General features: G+C 59.7%; 5 protein-coding genes across 5 annotated transcripts; all 5 read left to right on the forward strand.

Moving 5' to 3' along the window:
* Nucleotides 1-1340: 1340 nt before the first annotated feature.
* On the forward strand, nucleotides 1341-2738 carry LSCM1_03515 (uncharacterized protein; the record flags this gene model as incomplete). The annotated part of the gene is made up of 1 exon (XM_067321057.1): nucleotides 1341-2738. One exon carries the CDS (start codon nucleotides 1341-1343, stop codon nucleotides 2736-2738), a length of 1398 nt encoding a protein of 465 aa, XP_067177667.1.
* Nucleotides 2739-5449: 2711 nt separating this feature from the next.
* On the forward strand, nucleotides 5450-7117 carry LSCM1_03516 (uncharacterized protein; the record flags this gene model as incomplete). Its single annotated transcript, XM_067321058.1, has 1 exon — nucleotides 5450-7117. The coding sequence occupies one exon, from the start codon at nucleotides 5450-5452 to the stop codon at nucleotides 7115-7117; it is 1668 nt and encodes a 555-aa protein (XP_067177668.1).
* Nucleotides 7118-13807: 6690 nt separating this feature from the next.
* Nucleotides 13808-15652, forward strand: LSCM1_03517 (uncharacterized protein; the record flags this gene model as incomplete). The annotated part of the gene is made up of 1 exon (XM_067321059.1): nucleotides 13808-15652. The coding sequence occupies one exon, from the start codon at nucleotides 13808-13810 to the stop codon at nucleotides 15650-15652; it is 1845 nt and encodes a 614-aa protein (XP_067177669.1).
* A 2638-nt stretch (nucleotides 15653-18290) lies between these two features.
* LSCM1_03518 (uncharacterized protein) lies at nucleotides 18291-18659 on the forward strand (the record flags this gene model as incomplete). Its single annotated transcript, XM_067321060.1, has 1 exon — nucleotides 18291-18659. One exon carries the CDS (start codon nucleotides 18291-18293, stop codon nucleotides 18657-18659), a length of 369 nt encoding a protein of 122 aa, XP_067177670.1.
* A 450-nt stretch (nucleotides 18660-19109) lies between these two features.
* LSCM1_03519 (uncharacterized protein) lies at nucleotides 19110-19565 on the forward strand (the record flags this gene model as incomplete). Its single annotated transcript, XM_067321061.1, has 1 exon — nucleotides 19110-19565. One exon carries the CDS (start codon nucleotides 19110-19112, stop codon nucleotides 19563-19565), a length of 456 nt encoding a protein of 151 aa, XP_067177671.1.
* Between the last annotated feature and the right edge of the window lie 1714 nt (nucleotides 19566-21279).

Consider the following 21279-nt stretch of genomic DNA (forward strand, 5'->3'; position numbering starts at 1 on the left):
CCTCGTCAGGGCGGAAGGGCCAACACCGGTGCGTCTGTGCTCTCGTGAAAAGACAGAGAAGCCACCACCACTACACCTGTGCCCCCCCCGCCCCCCGTCTGTATATTGCCGCGCCGGACGGTCGACACCCCGAGAGACCGAATGCCTTGCAGGCCTGCTTAGGAGGCGGTGTTGCGGCTCTTGCGCCGTACAGCCGTGAATCGAATACGCCCCACGGAGTCGGGCCACACCGCACACCGCTTCGCGCCGGTCCGCCGACGGGCATTTCCGCCGCGCCCACAGCGCAGACCCCCGCCCCGCGACGATACCCGCCATCACCGCGGAGCAGCCCAGGCGGGGGAAGCGGCGGGCGACCGCGTGGATGTCCTGCGTCATCGGTACGGCTCGCAGTGAGCCGATGCAAAAGACGCGGCCGTGTGCGCACATTTCTGCGGTACAGGGGCAGTCCGACCCTGTATGCCGGCATCGTGAGCTCGCAGCCGCACACGAAGACAGGCTGCAGGTTCTTGGCCTCTCTCCCCCACCCACCCACCCACACACACACAGAAGCACTGGGCCCTGATGATGCCGCGCAGGAAGGTGTCCAGCGTCATGCGAGAGAAAGTGTGGCAGGTGGAAAAAACAATGAAAAAAGGGAGGCAGCCGGTGGATGTCACGCTTGATGGAGAATTGGTGTCTGTGTGTGTGTGTGTGTCTGTGTGTGTTATAAGGCGGCGAAGTCCTCTCGCCAGTCTCCTATCGCCTCCGCCTGTGTCTTTTTTTATTAATTCTCTGCTGTCATGTGAGCGCGAACGTGCGCTGAGTCATCGCCTACAACAACGCATTTCATCTTCGGACGACCCCTGCAGTGCTCAGCTGAGCATCTCTGAGAACCGGCAACAGTGTTCATGGATGTCTGCCGTCTTCGCACTGTGTTATTCTTCACGGCCTTCACGCCCCTCACTCTCTCTCGGCTCCCTTTCCTCTTGGCTGCATCGGATGCCACCCACACGCTCCTCACGGTAGAGGACCTGTGTTCGGAGACCCTCGCACGCTCTCACGCGCCCTGCCCCCACCTCTGCCGGAGGCAAAGGAGCAGAGCTGAAGCGGAGAAACGCGTAAAACGTCAAGGGAAAAGAAATAAGTTTACTTAAATGACGAGAACTAAACGTTAAAACGCCATAGGAAAGATAGCAGACGGAGGACACGGGCATACGCCTTCGCCACGCGACCCTCAGCAGCAGACACACCACACACACACACTCGTGCGCACAACTTGCGTCTTTTCTCGCTCTCTCGATTTCATTGATCATTCCTTCGTGTGGTTTTGTTTTCCGTTTCGTGCTTACCACTGTGCCGGGATGGAGGAGGGGGCGACGAGGGGTCCTGTCCAATGCACTGCGCTCGTCTCTGCGGCCCCGACACTGACAAAAGACGATGTCGAGCGCTTTGGTCGGCAGATGTTGGTTGAGGAAATCGGTGCCGCTCACATGGAGAAGATTCGAAAGACTCATGTCGTGTGCGTCGGCGCGGGCGGGTTGGGCAGCACCATTCTGCTATACCTCGCAGCAGCCGGGGTTGGGCAGCTCACGATTGTGGACTATGATGTCGTCGAGCTGTCGAACTTACACCGACAGGTAATGCACACGACGGCGGCGATAGGCCAGCCGAAGGCGGTGAGTGCGAAGGAGTCGTGTCTGCGCTTATTTCCAGCGGCGCGTGTGGACGCGGTCGTGGAGGCGCTCAGCCCCGCCAATGCCGAGCGACTTATTGCCGCATGCGACATCGTCGTTGATGGAACGGACAACGTGGCGGCGCGCTACCTCATCAACGACGCCGCCATGCGGCGCCGCAAGCCTCTCGTTAGCGGCAGCGCTATGGGCTGGGACGGGCAGCTCTCTGTCTACGGCTATCAGGGAGGTCCATGCTACCGATGCTTGTTCCCGAAACCACCCCCTGCGGAAATGATTGGTAGTTGCAACGACAGCGGCGTGATGGGCCCTGTGCCTGGCATGATCGGCTGCTTGCAGTCGTTGGAGGTGTTGAAGGTAGCAGCAGGCGTCGGTGATGCGCTGAGTGGCCGCATGTTTCTCTTCAACGGTCTGCGCTTCTCCTCGCGTGTCGTCCGGTTACGCGGAAGGCAGCCGCACTGCGTGGCATGCAGCCCTGCGGCGTTGGCGGATGCGACGCCGCTAGCGGAATTCGCCGCGCTTGCACGCCCCGAGTACACCGTGACTGCGTGCGCCTCCATCCCCGTCTCGAGCCCATCCGTGATATCCTGCAGCGCTTCGGAGTACGCCGCCGCTGCGGCTTCTGCTGCTCCACAGCATGTCACGCTCGACGTGCGGGTGCGCTTACAGTACGACATGGCGCACTTGGCGCAGTCGATAAACGTGCCATATCAGTCCCTGCAGCAGTGGCATAGTGCGGGCACGGTGGTGACGCAGCTGGCGGACGTGTTGGATAAGGCGGTGCCACCGCAGCCAGATTCACAGGGTTGCGTGAAGCACGCGACCGCTGCCGCCTCTCATGACGCTGCGGAATCAAAGGTGGTGGTGTACGTGTTGTGCCGTCGCGGCATCAATTCTCGCAAGGCGATGGTCTTGATCGGCGCAGCGCTTGACGAAGCAAAGGCGAAGGGCGCAGGTACCGCTGCCGCCGCCGCCGCCGCTCGACTTGGCCGGTACATTTTTCGGAACGTGAACGGCGGCCTCAACGCCTACAGCCGCGAGGTGGACAGAGACTTCCCATACTACTGACGGCAGAGCTTCCGTGGTCGAAGTCAGTGGTCCTGGGCGGCATCGCGTGAGAGGGCCGTGCCGCGCGACTCCTGAGAAAGGAAGAGGGAGGCAGGAGGAGGGCAGAGACGTCGATATCGGCGGGAGGGCAGCCGATAAGATTGCGCGCACACGAGAGACTCTCGCCTTTTGTGCAAGCGTATCTGTTCTGAGTTTGCCGCCTCTCTCCTTGTGCGTGAAGCGCGCTGCGTATCACATGAAGGTAAGCCATCAGTGCGCCACCCATGAACGCAGATCGCGCTGTGCACACTCACTCCCTTCCGCTGTATCGCACTCGAGTACATGCACCAACGAATGCGATTGCGCGCGAGATGGAAGCAGCATTCACAACGGGCTCTGGGATGTCGCCCAATCGTCGAAATCTTCGCCTGTGCTTCGGTGGCTTCGCCACATTCCCACGCGTCTATCTATTCTTCTTCCTCCCTCTCCCACACCGCCGCCACCACCACCACCCCGAAGTGCGTGCGGGGCGACGCTGAAATCCTTCTCAGGCTTGCAGCGCGGAAAGACTCCACGTAATGCTCGTAGCCCCTTCCCTTTCCTTCCCTCCTCCACGGCAAGCACGTCCTCTGTCGGCGTCTCAGCTCTTAGCCAGGAAAGCGACGTCTTCGTTCCGGAAAAAAAAGTGTTTCCCAATGGCCATCCGCTACTGAACCGCTCCCCTTCCTCCTTATCCCGTCCCTCGAGCGGCATTCCTCTTCCCGTTGTGTGTGTGTGTGCTGGCGGCGTTTGTTTTTTGTCTTGCCCTGCGGACTCTCCCCTTCCCTTCCCACCCTCTCTCTCCATGGATAGCACTGTCTCTTCGGTCACGGTGGCGCTGTATTCTGTGCTCGGGGGTCGTCGCGAGTGACCTTTGGATAAACACAGTGAAAGACACTCTCTACAGCATGCGGTTTGGCAGCGGGCTGTCGGTCATGTGCCCACCAGAGCGGCCAGCGCTGCGTCGCCGAGCCGTCTTCAGCGTGCGAGCTGAGTGATTTAGCGCGCTCCGCTGACCGAAGCATTCGGTGCGGCCGGAGCCATGGACGATGCGGCTGCGCTTGGTGCGCTCTCTGGTGCTGCCGACGGACCACGAGAGGCTTACACGCAGAATGCATTGCGGGAGCCTGTGGACAGTGACGCAGCCGCCGAGCAACGTGTTGTACATGGTGCACCCATCTCTGCCGGTGGCCACAGCGGCCCGTGGATCCTGCCCCTGATTCAACAGCCTCACGCGAAGCACGCTACCCTTTGCGACGCCCTTTCTGTAGGGCATCATGTCTGCGCTGGTGGGTGGCAGCGTGCTTTCGAGGCGCTGCAGTGGGTGCGGGCACCCCTTTGCTTCGTATCCTCTTCACGCCGCCTCCTACTCAATCGCCGCCCGCACTTTCAGCCACGCGGAAACGCCAATTATTCCGAGCCTTCTCGCCCGTTCTTGGCGCCGTCCTCTGATCCACGGCGGCAAAACTGCCCGTTACCCAACGGTACGCGCGACTGGTGAGGAGCCCGCGGTGCCCAGGCGCAAGCCGATGGGCCTTCGTCCGACGGCGGTGCTGTCGATGGGTTGCCAGTGAACGCCCCGCACCTACCCCTGCACACCCTCCGTTTTATGGAAGTGCAAGGGCTCTTCGAAGCACCGCCAAAGGGCAGACGCGCCTCCTTTGCAGGGCTGCACGAAGTGCGAAGTGAAGACTTTCCCTGGTGGCGGCGAAGAAGATAGGCGCGAGGGGTTCGATGTTCGCTCGGACACCCCTCCCCGCCCCTCTTCTGGGGGCGTCTTCCCATCCGCTCTCTCCGATTCCGCTGTGTCTCGGAATCATGCTCGTTGTCGCACAGATGTGTGTCGCACCGTCGCCGATGGACTTCCGAGTTTCGATGGCGCAGATGAACCAATAAAAAGGACCCACCGTGGCACGAGTGCAGTTGCAGTTGGCGCTCGCATGTGCCCGCCACCCACGGGAAATCTGCGGGCAGCACCAAACATGTTCGTGTGAAGGGTGTCTTCTGTGGCTTTGCATCCCCCTATCGGAGTGCAGGGAAGACGCAGGGAGGGAGTGAAGGGGGGAGGGAGAGAGGGGCAAATCGTCCCCGCTGCCCCTTACCTTTCTGCAGACCTGTAAAATCGAAGGGGTGCGAAGGAGCGTAAGCGTTGGAGTACGACGCACCCCTGCCACCTCACCTGTCCATCCGCCTTTTCTCCTCGTCGCCTCTTCACTCCTCCACCCCTTCTTTTACACCGACAGACTCGGACCCGTGTGCGCACACAATACAGCAACACAGTCAACACACAGACTCTCTCACACACACACACCACACACCTCCTCAACGCATACACGCACGCGCCCGAAAAAAAAGAAAGGAGTGCGCATTTCACCCGTTGTCCCCGCGCGTGTCAACCGTCGCGCAATCCTCGCGGGTGTTGAGGTTCTGTGTGTGTCCGCTTACTTTTTCTTTGTTAGACCTCCGTTCTCCATCCGTCTCCTCACTCTCACTCTCACTCTCTGCACTTCCCCCCTCACGTCCCCTCGGTCCTCACGCAGACATCTATACACACCTACGCCGGGTGCACTGAGCTCGAGAGAAGCGTGCGAAGCAGCAATAGCGCGGCGGACCTCCTGGTGCTAACGAGGAAGATCTGTCCTCCCACCCCACTCCCATTCAGTGTTGCCTGCGGCTTCGTGGAGGACAAGACAATGTCGCGTCCGTACGGCAAGAAAGGGTACTCCCTTCACCACCGCAGCGGCTTCGGCGGTGGCGGCATTCTTGGCAGCGGCAACAACAACGGTAACTTTGGCAACTCCAGCGGTGGCCGCAGCGGCGCCCGCGGCGGAGGCGATTATGGTCGTGGCAGCGGCCGCTCCGGTGGTGGTGGCGGTGGTCGCTTCAACAGCCACCACCAGGGCGGCGGTGGCAATCGTAGCAACCACAACCACAATAGTGACAAGAACAACAGCGGTAGCAGCAGCGGTGCTGACGTGATGAAGGTGCTTCTCTCTCTCCTCTTTGAGAAGTCGTACAGCCACATCTTCAACGAGGCAAACGGCATGCTGAACCTCTCGAATACCCGCGCCAGCCCTGACCTCGAGCCGGTGCAGAAGCGCGTGGACTACAACAGCGTCGCGTTCTGCAAGGTACTGGCGGAGGTGCTTCGAGAGAAGTTTGCTGACCGCATTCGAGTCCTGCAGCTGGATGACAACAGCATCCGTCAGCTCAAGGTGTTCCTCACCGCGCTGGCAGACGCCGACATCCACCGCGGTATCACCGCCATTTCTGCCCGCAACAACGGCATCAACGACCTCTCATTCGTCAGTGGACTGAAGCGCTTCGACGGCCTCAACGAGCTTCTCCTCACCGGCAACCCCGTCACGAACCAGAAGGAGTACTCCACCCGTCTCAGTCGAGACCTGCCGCGGCTCAACATGATCGACGGCGTCGCCGTGGACCGGGCACTGCTGCGCCTTCCCAATCCAGTCAACTCGGCCCCGCCATCACAGCAGCAGCTCAGTGTCCTACACTACCTCGAGCAGACCATGTTTCACTCCATGGCCTCGCGCAACTACGACGCCATCACCTACCTGTACAGTCCACAGTTCTCGGCACTCTCCATCAGCCGTGGCCCGGAGCCACTGCCCCAGCGCGTGCCTGCGAGCGCGGTTCTCAACACCGGCGACCTGGAGAAGCAGCTGCGCAACCAGATGCAGGCCGACTTTTCCAAGCTGCGTTCGAGCCAGGACTTCCGTAACCTTGCCACGGACAGTGCGGGGTCCATGCGGAACATCGCCAAGGGTCCGCAGGAGATCGTCTCCAAGCTGCGGAACATGTGCGGCGGCGACAAATTCATGTCGGTAGAGATAGAGTTCAATCCAAACTTTAACGTGGTGATGATGGACCAGAGCTACCACATGCGCGTGCCCGTGTGCGTCGTGACGGTGCACGGCAAGATGCGTTACATCTGGAACCCGGTTCATCCCGAGACGCGGCAGAACACCTTCCCTGCTGGCAAGGCCCCCATGATTTCCACGTTCTTCGACCGCACCCTCACCCTCACCTGGGACGGCAACACCAACGTGTGGTCGATCGCGAATGACATGGTGCTGATGCGTCCAGATCGCGCTGTCGTGCACGACGACGGCACCCCGAGCAACCCGCTCTTCTTTGCGAACACCCCGTCGCGCATCGAGCAGATGCGCCGTCGCCTGATGCCCGGTGTCACTGCCGACGTCATGGCCGTCATCGTCAATGCGACCAGCTCGGACGAGGAGGTGAAGCAGGCTGTTATGCAGCTGCTCATGCTGCCGCAAGACCAGCTCCAAGCCGTGGCGGGTGATGCGGAGGCTGCGAAGCGCGCACTAGGCCTCTAAGGCCAGGGCAGCGATGGAGGTAACTGCTATGTTCCACCTCTCTCCCATAACAAAATTGCTAAACAAAGACCAAGCCGGGCCAGCGCTGCGTATCGGTTAGGCACTCGCATGCGTGAGTGTCTCGGTGTGCGCGTCGTGCGCGAGTGGTTCCATGGTCGCCTCGCTTTCATGCAGCTCGATCGATGCCTGGAGACGGCGCCGGCGGTCATGGGTGCGCCTTCTCCCACCACCCCACCACCCCCGAACGTGCCTCTCCTCCTCTTGAGGCTTTTGTCTATGGTGTTAGTTTTTTATTTTTTTAGTTCGTTCGTCTGTTTGCCTGAGTACCGTCGCGCTGTCGCTTCCTTCGACCACATCACCCGCCTGCATGGAGCTAGTCAGCTTTGGGTCTTTGAACGAAGCGCGTGTCGTTGCGGCGCCTGACACAGCCGCCTTTCGTTCTCTTTCCTCCACTTTTCCTCTCTCCCCTCCCCTGAACCTGTCGGCGTTAAACGGTGCTGCTGTGCTGCCTTTGCGTTATGTTGTTGTCTGTCTCTGTGGTGTGCACCTTTCACCAGCGGCACGGTAGATGGCGTCTCCTCCTCCTCCTCCCTTGTTACCGTTTGGGGTCTGCCCGGGTTGTTTACGCGTCATTGTATGAGCTTTTGTGGGGACATTGTCGGGCCTCGATGAAGCGCGTCCTCATGTAGTTGAACTTTGGCCCGACGTTTGGTTGACAGCCGTTTCTCTCTCTCTGTGTAAGTCTGCATGCGGACGAGTGCAGCTCTGTTTAAGAAGCTTTGGACAGCATAATGCTAAGTGAAAGAAAAAGAGAGGAGGAAGGTACCATCACCACAGCATCAGATCGTTGAGTACTGCCACGGCAACGGCCATCTCCCTACCACACGCTGCGTTGCACCATTTTCCTCTCCCTCTCTTTTTTGTGCATCTTTACTTTGTGCTTGTGATGAATCGCCTTTTTTATCCCCCCCTCCTCTCTCTCCCGTCATCGACCGCCACTGGAGATGTGTCTGTGGGGAGGGGGGCCCGTCTGTGTGGGTAGGCGCGCCTCCTTTCTTTTTCTTGCTCTCCGCCGATCCCCCCCCCCTACACACACACACACACAACCGACGCCCTCTCCGTCTGTCTGCGTAGATGAGAGCGAGGAGGAGAGAGGGAAGGGGGAGAGTGTGTGTGTTCCCCACTGTATTCTGTTCCAGCGGTCACCTTCCCCGAGAAGACGATCATAAATGAGAAGAAAACTGCAGCAAATCGGGAGCGACACAACTTGAGCTGTTTCTCTCAAACAGCGACCGGCATGCGCGAACGCCGCGGAACGCGAAGATCCGCGGCGACAGCGCAGAGGAAGGGAGGGGGCGAGAGGGCGGGAAGTGCCACAACAGTAACAGCAGAAACAAAAAAAATATGTCTGCGCTTCATGGTGACACATCAGAAGTGGAGTGCGTGACCGTCTTTGGGTCTTTCTCCGCTCCTCTCGTCCCATTGCTCTTGAACTCTTCCCTTTCTATCAGGTCAACTGCCCATCAGAAGAGTTGAGCACGCGCACCTGTAGCTTCTTCGTGTGTTGCTGTAGATGCCCTCCTCGCTCATCCACCCTTACTCTCCTGCTGCTGCACCGTCTCCTGGCCATTGAGCGGAGGGGGGCGGCCACGTGTGCTTGTGTGCGTTGGTGTGTGCTTGTGTGTATTGCAGAGGAGCAGAAGCAGCTGTTGTGGTGGCTCATCCCCGATCACCCTCTGAGCATACCTCAGCGGACTCGTGGGACAGACGCACACACACACAAAAATGGCGGCGCCTCGAAGCCGCTGTTTTGTTGCTGACGCTTTTCTTTTCTGTGAGTGAGCGAAGAAATGAAGAGATGAAGAGTAAGAAGAACGCGGTGAAGGTGTTGAACACGAGCGAGCTTGTGCCGGGGTCAGGAAGTGGGGGAGGACACGATGAGCGCGCCGGCGAGGTGCTGGAGTGATTCACACAGAGAGGGGCCGCTTCCTGAATGGGAAACGAGGGGGGAGCAAGGAAACCTTCGCAGCACTGCGCATAGGTGTGTATATGTAGCATCCTCGCCACTCCCCCCCCTCTCTCACACACGCACACACAGAGACAGACACAACTCGCCTTCTTGTGTGCGTGTCACATGCACCGGCATTACGCACTCTCGTGGTTTACGCGAGTGCGCCTCCGCAGGTAGCGCCGCTCTCATTAGCGTTCAGCGCATGCACTCCTTTCCATATGCCTCTTCGTGTGTTTCGTGAGACTTGGCCTGTGTAGAGGGTGCCCAAGCAGAGGGAGGGGTGTGGGCAGGCCAGCGGAATCACACTGCGTGCATCTCTGTGAGGACCGCGGCAGGAATGTCGGGGCGCGTCTGTGTGTGTGCTGCCGCTCACTGTGGCGCTGGGTCAGTTATTGTGAGCGTGTATGAGCGCAACTGAGGGAACTAACGCGGGAGGAGTAGCGGAGGTGCGTTTTTGTGTGCTTTCCTTTGACGGGGAAAGACGTTGCCGTTACCGTGTCGATGACGCTGCCAGTTGATTTCTCTTTCCACGCGTTGTCATAGAGCACAGAACGTTGGCGTATCGTACCCCTTTTTTTCTCTTCGCTGCTTTGTGAGTCGTACGAGCCCCCGCTGTTGCGCGCGCGCTCAGGCACATGTCGGCCTTCTCCCCTCAACTCTGAACTCCTCTGGTGGCGTGCTCATTCATCATGAGCTGATGGAACCCTCCATCTGGCAGCCCTCACGCAGCTGAAAGAATAGAGGGAGGGTGAGGAAAAGGGGGTAAAGCCCATGTGTGTCTGTGGAGTGGCGCGGCGGCCCTTTCTGTCTTTCTCCCCGCCCCCCCCCCGAGCCTGTGTATGTGTGTGTGTGTTGTTGTTTTTGCACTCATTTTGCACTCCGCTACGCTCTCGTGCTTCTCCTCCCTCCCCCCTCCGGTTCATTTCCGCGTGGTTCTCGAATCCCTCGCTCTCGTCTGCAAAGTCATCACCACCGGCACCAGATGTGCGCGCGCGTACGGCGATGCGAGCATCGGGAGAAGGGTGAGGAGGGTGTGGGGTAGAAGCGTGGTATACACCTGGTGCATGGCGCCATTATCAAGCATGGGGAGTGGGGAAAGGGAGAGGCATAGATGCACCCAAGCAGTGGAACGGAACACAGAGGCAGGCCGTCCGCAACGCACACCGATCCTCAGCGGAAGAGACCCCTCTTATTCTTTTTTTCTGATGCTCTCAGTGGGCGCCAGATGAGATGTGCATGTGTATGCTTGCGCTAGCGGGCATCGCAGCATCGCCTTGCAGGAAAGCGCTGCCTTCTGCTCTATTGTCGCCTTTTGGGGGGGCGAGAAGGGGGACTCGCTTCCCTTTCTTGGGTCTGCCGGATGTCACTGGCCTCTTGGTGTTGTGCTCCCCCTCCTCTCCCTTTTTCTTCCCCGCCCTCCTGCTCGTCGTCGCCTCTCCCCCACACCCCTCGCGCCCCTTTCCGTGTGTGTGTGTGTGTCTTTGCATCGACGCAACGTCTTTCTCCCTTCTCGGGCGCTTCCGCGTGCCTGGTCTCTTCCTTCGCTTTTTCTGCCACCTCTTTCAAGACAGCCGTTCCCCCTCTCCCCACCCCACCACGACATGGCGTGCTCGGGGAAGCAATGGAGGGAGGCGGAAACGGCAAGGTCGGCCTTTGCTCACGCTTTCTCGCAGCTGCTCCATCGCTCTCACTTCGTGCCACCACACAGCTAATGCACATGGGCATCACGCACTCACGTACTCACACATGCACACACGTAGCCGACCCCCTCCCACTCATCGGCACCAGTCGACACTGGGCTCCTATGCGCACGCATCTGCACCATCTCTCTCTCTTTCGATGTCCTCCTTCTTCCCTCTGCGCTATGTTCTTTGGCTTCTGCTAAGCTTCTTTTATGGCTGTCGTGTGGTTGCTAATCGCATGTGCCTTTCCCATGAGCAGATGCTCTTCTCCCAGCCAACCACGTAGCCTGCAGTGCCACGCTCGTCTTCGGCGCATGCGCATACGCATGCAGGCGGTGGCATACTCTGCGCGTGGTCTGTATCTTCTCTCTTTATGCATATATATATATATATGTCTGTGTGTGTATGCCTTTTTTTCTTGCCGGGCACCTCTCTTGACTCCTCCTGAGAAGGACGGACACGCGGCGGAGCAGGTGCGAGCACCACTCCCCCGCTGATGTCCACCCGAGTCTGTGTGAGAGGTGCTCGCCGGTTTCCTGCATTGCCTCGTCCTTCTTTCTCTCTTTCGCTGTGAGGTCATACCCTCCGCACAACGAATGTGCCCCCCCCCAAATAACAACACAAAGAGCCCCACATACAAACGTCGCACGTGCATTTCTACGGTCCCTCACCTCATCTACTCTTCCCCCACCCCTCTCCTGCCTCTCTCTCTCTTTCGTGCGTGTGTGTGTGTGTGCGTGTGCCATTCGCAGGAGGATTCACATTCGTGGCTGTCCGACGCCGGTAATGGGGTTTCGGCCTCGACGCGGTGCCGCATCTCCCCTCCCTTTTCGCTCCCTCTCTCCCCCTCCCCCTCCCCTCTCTCTCTATTGGCGTTGTCATGTGTGGCGATACGCAAAATGGATATCGCGCCGGATCATGCCCGCTCGCCTACCGTCGGCGCCCTCGCTCTTCCTTTTCGGCCGGGTGCTGTGATGGCAGCGCATTAGCCCACAACTGCTTCCCTAAGAGTAAGGCGGACCTGGTTCAAACGCCTCTTATGCCCCCCCTCCCCCGCCCCTCTCTCTCTCGCCTCTCTCTCTCTGGTCACCTGCGCCGCTTCGGGGTCATGTCGCGCTTTTAGAGGGAACATTGTCGTACATGTCTGTCATTCGTAGCGAAGCGCGACGAAGAAATGAGCGACCGCCCTCTCCCCCTCCATTCTCTCAGTCCTTCTCCCCTTCTGACGGTTCCTCTGGCCCCAACTTCTCGCCTTGGCGAAGTGGCGCGCGTGTGCTTCTCGTCATGTCTCACCTGTGCCTCTTTGGTGGTGATGGGTGTGCATTGCGCGAGCAGCAAGTGTGGCCGTTGAAGAGGCCGCAAACCCGTTCAGGGGTAGCCGGCACAGGAGCAGGTTGGAATGGGCAACGCGCCGAACAGCACGCAAGCGCACAGCGTGAAGAGAGGATGCACACTGTCGTCGTCGTTGCTGCTGGTCTGGCCCCCCCTCCTCTCTCTCCCCCTTTTTCGATCCTCGTATTCTCCTTCGTTTTGCCAGCAGCTGTGCGAAATGTGTCTGTATGTGTGTGTGTGCCCCTGCACAGAGGCATAGGGCAGATGCGAAGTCGGAGGCGAGGAAGAGAGAGGGGAGACAGAGGCGGGGGGGCACGACACCTCTGAGAAGACGACGGTCGGCGAGAGTGCTCCTGTGCTTCGAGCTCGCCTCGATGCAGTCCCCCTCCGCAACTAGAGGACAGGGCGAGAGAGAGCTGTCAAGGAAGGATTTGCACGTGAAGGGTAAACTACGGTGAGTCGCCTCTCTTCCTGTATGCGTGTATGCGAGTGTGTGTGTGTGTGTGCATAGAGACGGTCTCACTGCTTCGTGGGGACTCTGCTCCGCCCGTTATTGTGTTTTTTTTCCGGGGGCTTGGGGGAACGATTTCGCGCCACTCAACAATATGTTGGTTGTGCCGTCTCTCTTGGCCTCTTCTCCCTATTCACTGTTGGTTTACTTCGCCGCCGTCCCCTCCTCTCCCGTCTAGTGTGAATTCGTGTGACAGTGCTGTACCGTTTCGCAACGTGAAGGGGGGCGAGAGGACATGCTACTCGATCGCATGGACGAGCACCATTCTCTTCCACCTCTCCCCTGCGTCACCCCCTAGCTCGACCGCACACGCTTACAGAGGTGCAACGAATCAACCTTCAGACGTCGTTTGTGTGTGTGTGTGTGTGCATGCGGTGTACTCCTCCCGGCTTTGGTACTCGCTGATTATTCTTTGTCTGGTGCCGCCGCATCGCTTTTTTCTCTCTTTGGCGTGGATGCATGGGAATGAGGGGCTTCACACACACACACACGCACACATACACACAGAGGGAGAGGTGTGCGCGGCTGCAGTACAGAGTGTGGGCAGTGTTTTGATATGCGGCGAGCCCAATGTGAAAAGAAAAAAATCGAAGCAAATAAAAGGAACGGCATGCATCCACGCACACACCTGCGAAGGTGCCGCCAACTTGGCTTTCGCTCAGTCTCTCTCTCTCTTTCTGTGCTTGTGTATGTTTGGGTATCTGCACAGATACCCGTTGTACACCACTGCCCGCGGCTTCACAGCTCCCCTCATCTCTTGCCGCCCCTTTCCACCTGCCGACACCTCTCGGCTGCCGTATGCTCCGCGCCATTCTCAAGCCATCCACCTTCCCATTCTCCTTCGCTCTTTCTTTTCCCTCGTCCCGGTCCTTCTTGCACACCTGCGTCTTGTGCCGACGGTGATGATGGAGACTTCGATTGTGTGCATGTGTATGTGTTTGCCTGCGCTCTGCTGACAGCCACAAGCGTTCTCGTGACGTGCAGGAAGGGCGAGGTAGGGCACAGCTCCTCCTTCCCCCTGTACCCAAGCCCACCTTTGTGTTGTTATTTTTCTGGTGTGTCGTACCCCGGGCGGGCAAGCGTCTTCAGGAGTGGCGCCATCCTTAGATTGTGGTGCGCGCGCGTCTTCCCGACGGCGTACCACCACAGAAGGAATGTCTCGCCCGTATAAGAAAAGCAAAGGTGCCGTTGGGGCAACCAAGTACAACACGCCATGCAAGTTCTTCCTGCGCGGCAGCTGCTCCAACCCGCGCTGCCCCTACCTACACGTGCGCAACGAGACCGTGAGACGGTTGGCCAGCCATAAAGAGGTTGCCGCTCAGCACGGGAATGGCGCTGTAAAGGTGATGTCGACGATGCTGAAGCTCTTCTTCGAGAAGCAGAAGCAGCTCATCTACAACGCAGAAAGTGGCATGCTTAACCTGTCGGAGCTCACATCGTATGACGACCTATCCTCTGTCGCCTCTAGCATCAACTTGAACACGCGCACCTTTTGCATCGCGCTGTGCAGCTGCATCCGCGACTTGGTCTCGCCACCGCCGACGATTCTGCAGCTCGACAAAAATGGCGTCAAGAGCTTCCACCACCTCGGCAAGGCCCTCGAAGAGGCAGGCCTTCATGAGTCTCTGCGTGCCCTGTCGCTGGCACACAACAGTATCACCTCTACCGACATTGCACAGGAGCTGAAGCACTTTTCGAGCCTGACGGAGGTGAGCCTCGTCGGCAACCCGGTCACGGAAAGCACTGACTACAAACTGAAATTCAAAAGGTACGTGCCGTGGCTGCAAGGTCTGGATGGGGAAAGTATGGAGGCCCCGCCGCTGGAGCTGCCGTGGCCACTATTCTTCGACCATGGGCACACGCTGGGCGACGTGGTCAGCGCCGCCGACGACCTCTCCTCCACCGTTCGGGGCTACGACAGCGCGCAAAAGGCATTGCTGCACTTCATTCAGTCGGCGCTGCTGGACCCGCTCGAGAGGGAGCCGGCCACTGGTCTGCTGACCGGCGTGGATGCTGTGTCGGATGCCTACGCACTCAACGCCACTTTTACCTTTAGCCTCGTGTCCAATGAGGCCGCCGTCTCGACGCCAAGTCGGACGGCTGGCGGCTGCGCTGCCTCGACGCAGCGCGATGTGGTGCGCGAGATTGTGGGCTTTCGCATGCGCCAGACGGAGAGCAATCACAACGTGCTTCTCGGCCTCAAGTCAACGACCGTGGCAATTGGTCGAACGAGCGTGTGCGCGAAGCTAGAGCACGTTTTGTATCCAAAGAGCTTTGTCGTGGGCCACTACATCCATGACAGTCCTGATGTGACGGTGCTGGACAACAAAGGGTTCGGCCCCAACGCCGTGGTGGGCATGAAGCAGCCGCTCTCTGTCGTCACACTGCATGGGGTGATGTTTTGGCGGTATCGAACCACCGGGTCAGACGCCGACGTGCAGCACAGTAGCCTCCTGCGCGACGCCATCATCATCAAGCGGAACTTCTCGCGCGTGATTACAGTATCGTCGACGGATCCGGGCCGCTGGCATATCGTGAATGACATGATCACTCTCTACCCCTTTCGAGGCGGCGGCGGCAGCGATGGAGGCGAAGCGGAGGCCTTGAGCGGCGGCGCGGGCGTGAGCACCGCTCCCTTGACACCAGAGAGCATCCTCCTCCGCGACGTGCATCCGTACGACGTGGTCTTCAGCCCTGCCACGGACCCGAAGCGCGCGGCGCGGATTGCGCGGCGGTATCGCGTGCCTGCCCCCATCGTGACCACTCTATGCTCTGTCGTGCACTCAGACAGGGAGTTGGCTGTCATATTGGTGGACCTCACTGACATTCCGTTGGAGGTGTACGAGCAGTGCGCGACGCTTGTCGAGATGGACCCGCTCGCGAGCATTTTTCTCTGCCGCATCGGCAACCGCTTCGGCATTGAGCCGGCGGATGGGGTCATGCTCCTGCGAAAGTGCGGCCTCGATTGGGCTGCCGTTGTACAGGCAATCGGTCGGTGAATCCGATGCGAAATGGAAGCAAGAAGAGTGCGTGGCGGAGGCAGTAGCAGCAGGCCGAGGTCGCGCTTGGTAACACGAGTAGAGCCCTCTGTTCGGCTCGCACCCGATACCCTTCCTCTCTCCTGACTCGCTCGGTCTCTCCTTTACACACGCGTGCCGCACGCCCCCATCATCTCTGCTCCCTCCCCCTTTTCCCCCATCTCTCCCCCTCCGCTGCTTCGCTTGATCAAGCTGCACGCGCCGCCCCCTGACCGGGTGCGGACATGCCCGTTTTTGTGTGTGTGTACCAAAGCGGGCATGGGAAGAGTATGGGGAAGATGAAAAAGGGGGCGGGGCGGGGGCCATAACGAGTAATAGCTGCACAAGCGAAGGCGGAGCCGCGCCGCATCTGCAGGGCAGGCTCTTGTGAAAAGGGCAGGTCCATCTCCTCAATACCCCACCCACCCACCCACCATCTCTGGTGGATGAGTGAGGAGAGGAAGGGGGAACAGCTGCGAATGGGGGTGGTGAGGTGTGGGCCTATGTGGAAGATAGGATCCGCGTCTTGGCACGTCACGCTCCTTGATACGGCAGCCTCTGACTCTGTGGCGCGGCATGGTGCAACGAGGCAAATCACACAAGCGCCTCTCGTCGTGCGAAGCTACGAGCGGCACGCACTCCCGCCCCCAATGCAGCGCAAGGACCTCCTCCCCTCTTTCGGCGCGCGCGCTAGGCAACACCCAGCCTCTTCTCTCGAGCACACATGCCAAGCGCCACATGTGGTATAACTCTTTCTGCATCACCCCCCCTCCTCCCTCAACGTCCCTCTCCCTTTTTTTTCAAAGGCTGCTTTGGCCCCTGGCGTGATGGAAAGAGTGCTGAGGGGGCGCACACCAAAGAACCTGATGCATACGCCTCTTCAGCCACGTCGCCGCTGTGACGCCATCCACACGCGCCGTAATACGTGTCGGCAATCCGTTTCCCTTCCCCTTGTACCCCACGCGGAAGTGCCACCGTACACGCCACGGCGCCGCTCGCACAATTGCCTCCTCGCCTTTGCTTTTCCACCTGGCTGGCTGCTGTGTAGGCCGCCTCGCTCAGAGCCCCCATCCCGGCTCACCGTTCCAGCCCGACTTCGCTTCTCCTACTCCGCTTCACAGCGCCCAGATTCGCTCTTGCGTCGCACAGACAGCGAGTCGCAACGACTAAGCGGCGTGCCCCATTGGATGCACAGTCTTCCGCCAACATACAAGGAGCAGGCCGAACGCAGTGCAAGAGAGCAAACGGGACGCACGCCATCTCTACGCATGTGCACCGTCATAGGCCCAGGTGCTCACAGAAACACCTCATGCTCCTTCCACCTTTCTCTCTCTCTCGAAGGCATGGAATCCTTCGCGTTGGTGCTTCGCGGCAGCCCCTCACTTTCTTCTCTCCCTCGTGACGGACCGCCTCCGTCCTGCTGCTCCCGTGTGTGCGTTTCTTTTTTGTTGTTGCTCTGGCAAGCGCCACCGCCAGTGGTGAGATTGGAGAGTTGTGGTGGGGCGCACGTATCCATCCTTAATCACGCGAGCTTACGCACGCGCGCGTCTTGTCTTTTATTTTTTTGTTGTTTGGATTTGTGGACGGGTGTGGCGGATATTTCGCGCGCTTCGTACGGAGGAGACGTAGCAAAGGCGCCGTGCCTTTTGAGAAAGACAGGCGGTCGAGTGTCCGGTCCTCGCGCACGCGGTTCGTTTCTCACCGTGGCTGTTATGGCCTGTATTACGGCACCGGCTGCCCCGGCCTACACATCCCACACCGCGCTCGTCTTCACCTGACGTCCTTCTTTTATTTTTCCCTTCTCTCTCTCTGGGTATGTGTGTATGTGTGTGTGTGCCTGCTGTCGTGTGGTCTCTGCTTTGATGGATATCTTCCCGAGGCCGGACCTCTGCTCCGCGGCGTCGTATAGGGAGGAGGTGGGGGAGGAGTGTTGGGGAAGGAAAAAGGATAGAGTTTTCCTTGCGCGCTCGCGCGCCGTATTGCATCTCTTGCGTTCTGGAAGAGACGCGGGCACGCCTGTCGCGATCTCTCGCGCTCTCCCTTCGCTGCGCGGCATTTTACTCGGCGGTGATATATACATATATTTATATATATAAACGTTGGCCAGTCAGGACAGTGTGAGATGAACGCCAAATGAAAGTTTTCAAGAGACTGGCCGAGTGCCATAACTCGAGGCGACGAGGAAGCGGCACAGCGCGCACGAGTTCATGAGAGGGGGTACGCACAGAGGCGCTCGCACCTGCATGAGTGCATTGCCGCGGTGTCAGGGCACCCATTCCCTCTGCTCAAGCGGAGAAGAACACTTTGGGAGATCAGGACGGCAGAGAACGCGTCTCTCTCGACGGCGGTCTTTGGTCCTCCAAAGCACCCTGTCATGGGCGCCGGCGATGACAGAGTTTGGGAAGGCCCTCTTTGTCGAGTGCAGGAGTGAGCCTGGATGTGTCCTACCACCATCACGCCACAGGGCCGTTGTTTGAGGAGAAACGTGAGACACAAGGGCAGGCGTATCGGCGCAACTTCTTCTCCACGCGTCTTCATGCGGCACAACAGCCCCGCACGCGCCGCCTCGGAGCAGCCGCAAGCGCCATAATGGCCGATGTGGGGACGTCTAGTTTTTGCAATGGCCACCGAAGCAACAGCGCGGCAGTCCCCGTGGCCGCCGCACCTCACACGTCTTGTTCAGCTAGAGCGCGTCAAGTCGTTTCATGCGACATTGCCATTCCTGAGCGTCGCGTATGGCTGCCAGCCGCTGCTCTCCGCGGCACCGCAAGAGGTGGAGGAGCACAGCTCGTCGGCAGCGCTCCTGGCGAACCTGGCTGCCAAGAGTCACCTAGTCGATAGTACCGAGATGGTGCCCGCGCAGCTCACTGCGGGCACGGAGAGCGGCTCGCAGGGACTGCTGGCCCCTAAGTGGGGTGCCACCCGTCATGATTGTGGAATAGAGCTCTCCATGGAGAGGGTAACGGTTCGCCAACGGAGGCGCCGGTAGCTGCGGTGCGGAATATTGGCAATCCTCGGCAGCAGCAGTCTGCGCGCGCACACACACACAGTCTCGGTTCACTGCATCATATCCCTACGCTCGATGCACAGCCACTGCGTAATGAAGCTTTTGGGAGGCGTGGACGCTGTCACACAGGGTTGAAGGGGTGGCGCTGGCGAACGCGTGCCCCACAACAGCGCCCCGCTACCGCCGCCAGGCTGGGTGCGTGGCCCCCCCTCCACGGCATTCTTCTGGAGGCGGCCGTGCTCGATGCTTTGCGCTTTGCCACCGACCTCCCCTTCCACGTGGACGACCTAACGGGGCGGAAGCTGATTTGGAAAGCCGCGGCGGATGCACTACTGGCGGTTGCCATGGAGCTTGTGGTGGCGCCCCTCGTGCTGCGTCTCGAAGACCCCTTACCGTTCTCTTCGCTGGCGCGGGCTGCAGCTGTTTGTTGGCATGCCACGCCGCCTGCGCCGCCGCCATCTGAGCGGCACCATGGTGTGGAGGGGCGCAACGATTCTGTGGGCCCTCTTCGACGGCATCGGCTGCCTCACGCTGCTGAGCGCAAGTGGCACGACATTCTATACCGGCCCCAAGAAGGATGTGGAGGTCTTCTTGCAGGAGGACCTCAGTATCCTGCCCGTCCCCGGCGAAGATGTGGTGGACATGATAACCCTGACAGAGCTAGGCACGGCTGCTGTCACGCCCGAAACTTTCTCCTTCCACAGCAGTCGGTATCATCGCCACCTGCAGCATGATCTGCAGGCTCACTGTGTCCTCATGGTGGCAAACGCCTTTGCCAACTCGCCCAAAACGCCCCGCGTCGCTACCTGCGCGTTCAGTGGCTCCTGCTGGCGTATGCGCTGCGCGGCAACGTGCAAAGTAGGGGGGGGGCGCTCGTGCCGTGGGTAGGACTCCCCCTGATCAATCTGCTTGTCTGTGCTCTCTCAGCGCGTGCAGACAACGAGGGACAGGGTAGCATCCACAACATCCGCGGCATACTTTTCCTCCTGCTCTCGTGCTCTGTTCAGGTGAACCCCGTTTTTCTTTTTGGAAGGCGGAGCTACAACACAAGCGTGCGCCTCAGTGACTCAAGAAGAGCCTGCGCATCTCGGCCACCCCCTACTTCGTGTCCGCTATCGCGCGTCTCGCTGCACCGCGTCTGTGCTTTGCACTGGTGGGGCTGCCTTTGCGCAGCTGCCATTTTTACCAGGACGCCACTGTCGTGCCCTTCAGCATTATGGCAGCGCTCACCAGCTTCGCGCACGCCTGCCTCAAACTCGTCGCGGTGCATTGGCTCCCGTGCGTCGACCATCTGCTGCTGCTCCATCGCGTCCGCTATGGCCTCTGCGTCATCGTTTGCGGCTTACTGGCGACAGTGTTGCGCGGCCACACCTTCGGCTGCGACGCCGAGCTGCCTGGGACCAGCATGACGCCGAGGAGAAGCAGCAGTAGCGCCAGTGCCGCCCTCACCCCGTCCCCGCGGCGCTACACTTGGCAGCAGTACCTGGACCTTGTTTTCTTCTCGGACGACAGCTGGTGCAAGTCAGCGCTGCTACTTGTCTTGCTGTCTGTCGCCATCATGATCGCGCTGGGGCTCAGCATCTACATGAATTCCGGCGCAAAGGTCCTCTCCTCCCCTTCCTCCCCCCTCCGCATGCCTCCGCCCCTAAAAGGGAGGGAAATGTGTCTGCTTTTTCTCTCGTCGTCGTCTCCCTCGTTTTAGCGGAGGTGTGGCGGCGGGGTGAGGCGGCTGCCTGTGTGCGCCCCCCTTTGCCCCCTTTCCGTTCTCCTCCATGGAGATTTACATATCGACGCTTTGGCCGCCGCCGCCGCCGCCCCCGACCACAGCCACGGCCACCCGTGTGTGTGTGTGTGCATGCGTTGATCTCGTCGCATTCTTTTTACCCCCTCCCTCCCTCTGTTCTCTGTGACCTCTGGATTACTTACCTGCTCATGGGGGTCGTCCTTCGCCGCGTGAGCGTTGGCGTCTTCCTCCTCCTCTCAGCCTCGATGTGCGACGAATGGGATGCGGCGTGTATGGTTACTGCCCCATCGATGCTGGCGCCCTCGTGTCTCTCCTCCGCCTTTCCACCGCACCACCCCCCTCACCTTCATGCACAAGACGTCTTTTCAGACTCTGACAGGGTGAAGTCTGTGCCTCGCTGCGGCCTCGCCCGGGCTCTCCCTCTCTTTTTCCTCCGAGACGTTGAAGACCGTGCGTCACCCCCCCTCTCTCTCAGCACAGGGAGAGGGGAGGGTAGGAAGGGAAGAGGACGGGGGCCTACCGCAGGTGGGTGTTGTCCCGTACGGCTCACTCATCTCCCTCTCCTCTTGCCACAATGGAACATGTCTGTTGCACCACTTCTCTCTGTGTGTATACACCCGCACATCTCCTTCCCTCATCACACCCGCGCCAACACATCCCGGCAAACGCGCCACTGCCCTCTTTCATTTTTTTTGGTGCGCTGCTTCTCATGTGATGTCCATAGGGGTTCGGCTCTCTTTGTTTTCCCTTCGTGCGTGCCTTTGTCCTCTCTGGGGTGCTGGTGCGCGGCCACGCACTTGACCTCTCCTCCACCATCCACTGCTCCACGTAGACGCAGCAAGGCGTCCCTTTTTTTTC

The sequence above is a fragment of the Leishmania martiniquensis genome, chromosome 27 (genome assembly GCF_017916325.1).
Source record: "Leishmania martiniquensis isolate LSCM1 chromosome 27, whole genome shotgun sequence".
Taxonomy (NCBI): Eukaryota; Euglenozoa; class Kinetoplastea; order Trypanosomatida; family Trypanosomatidae; genus Leishmania; species Leishmania martiniquensis.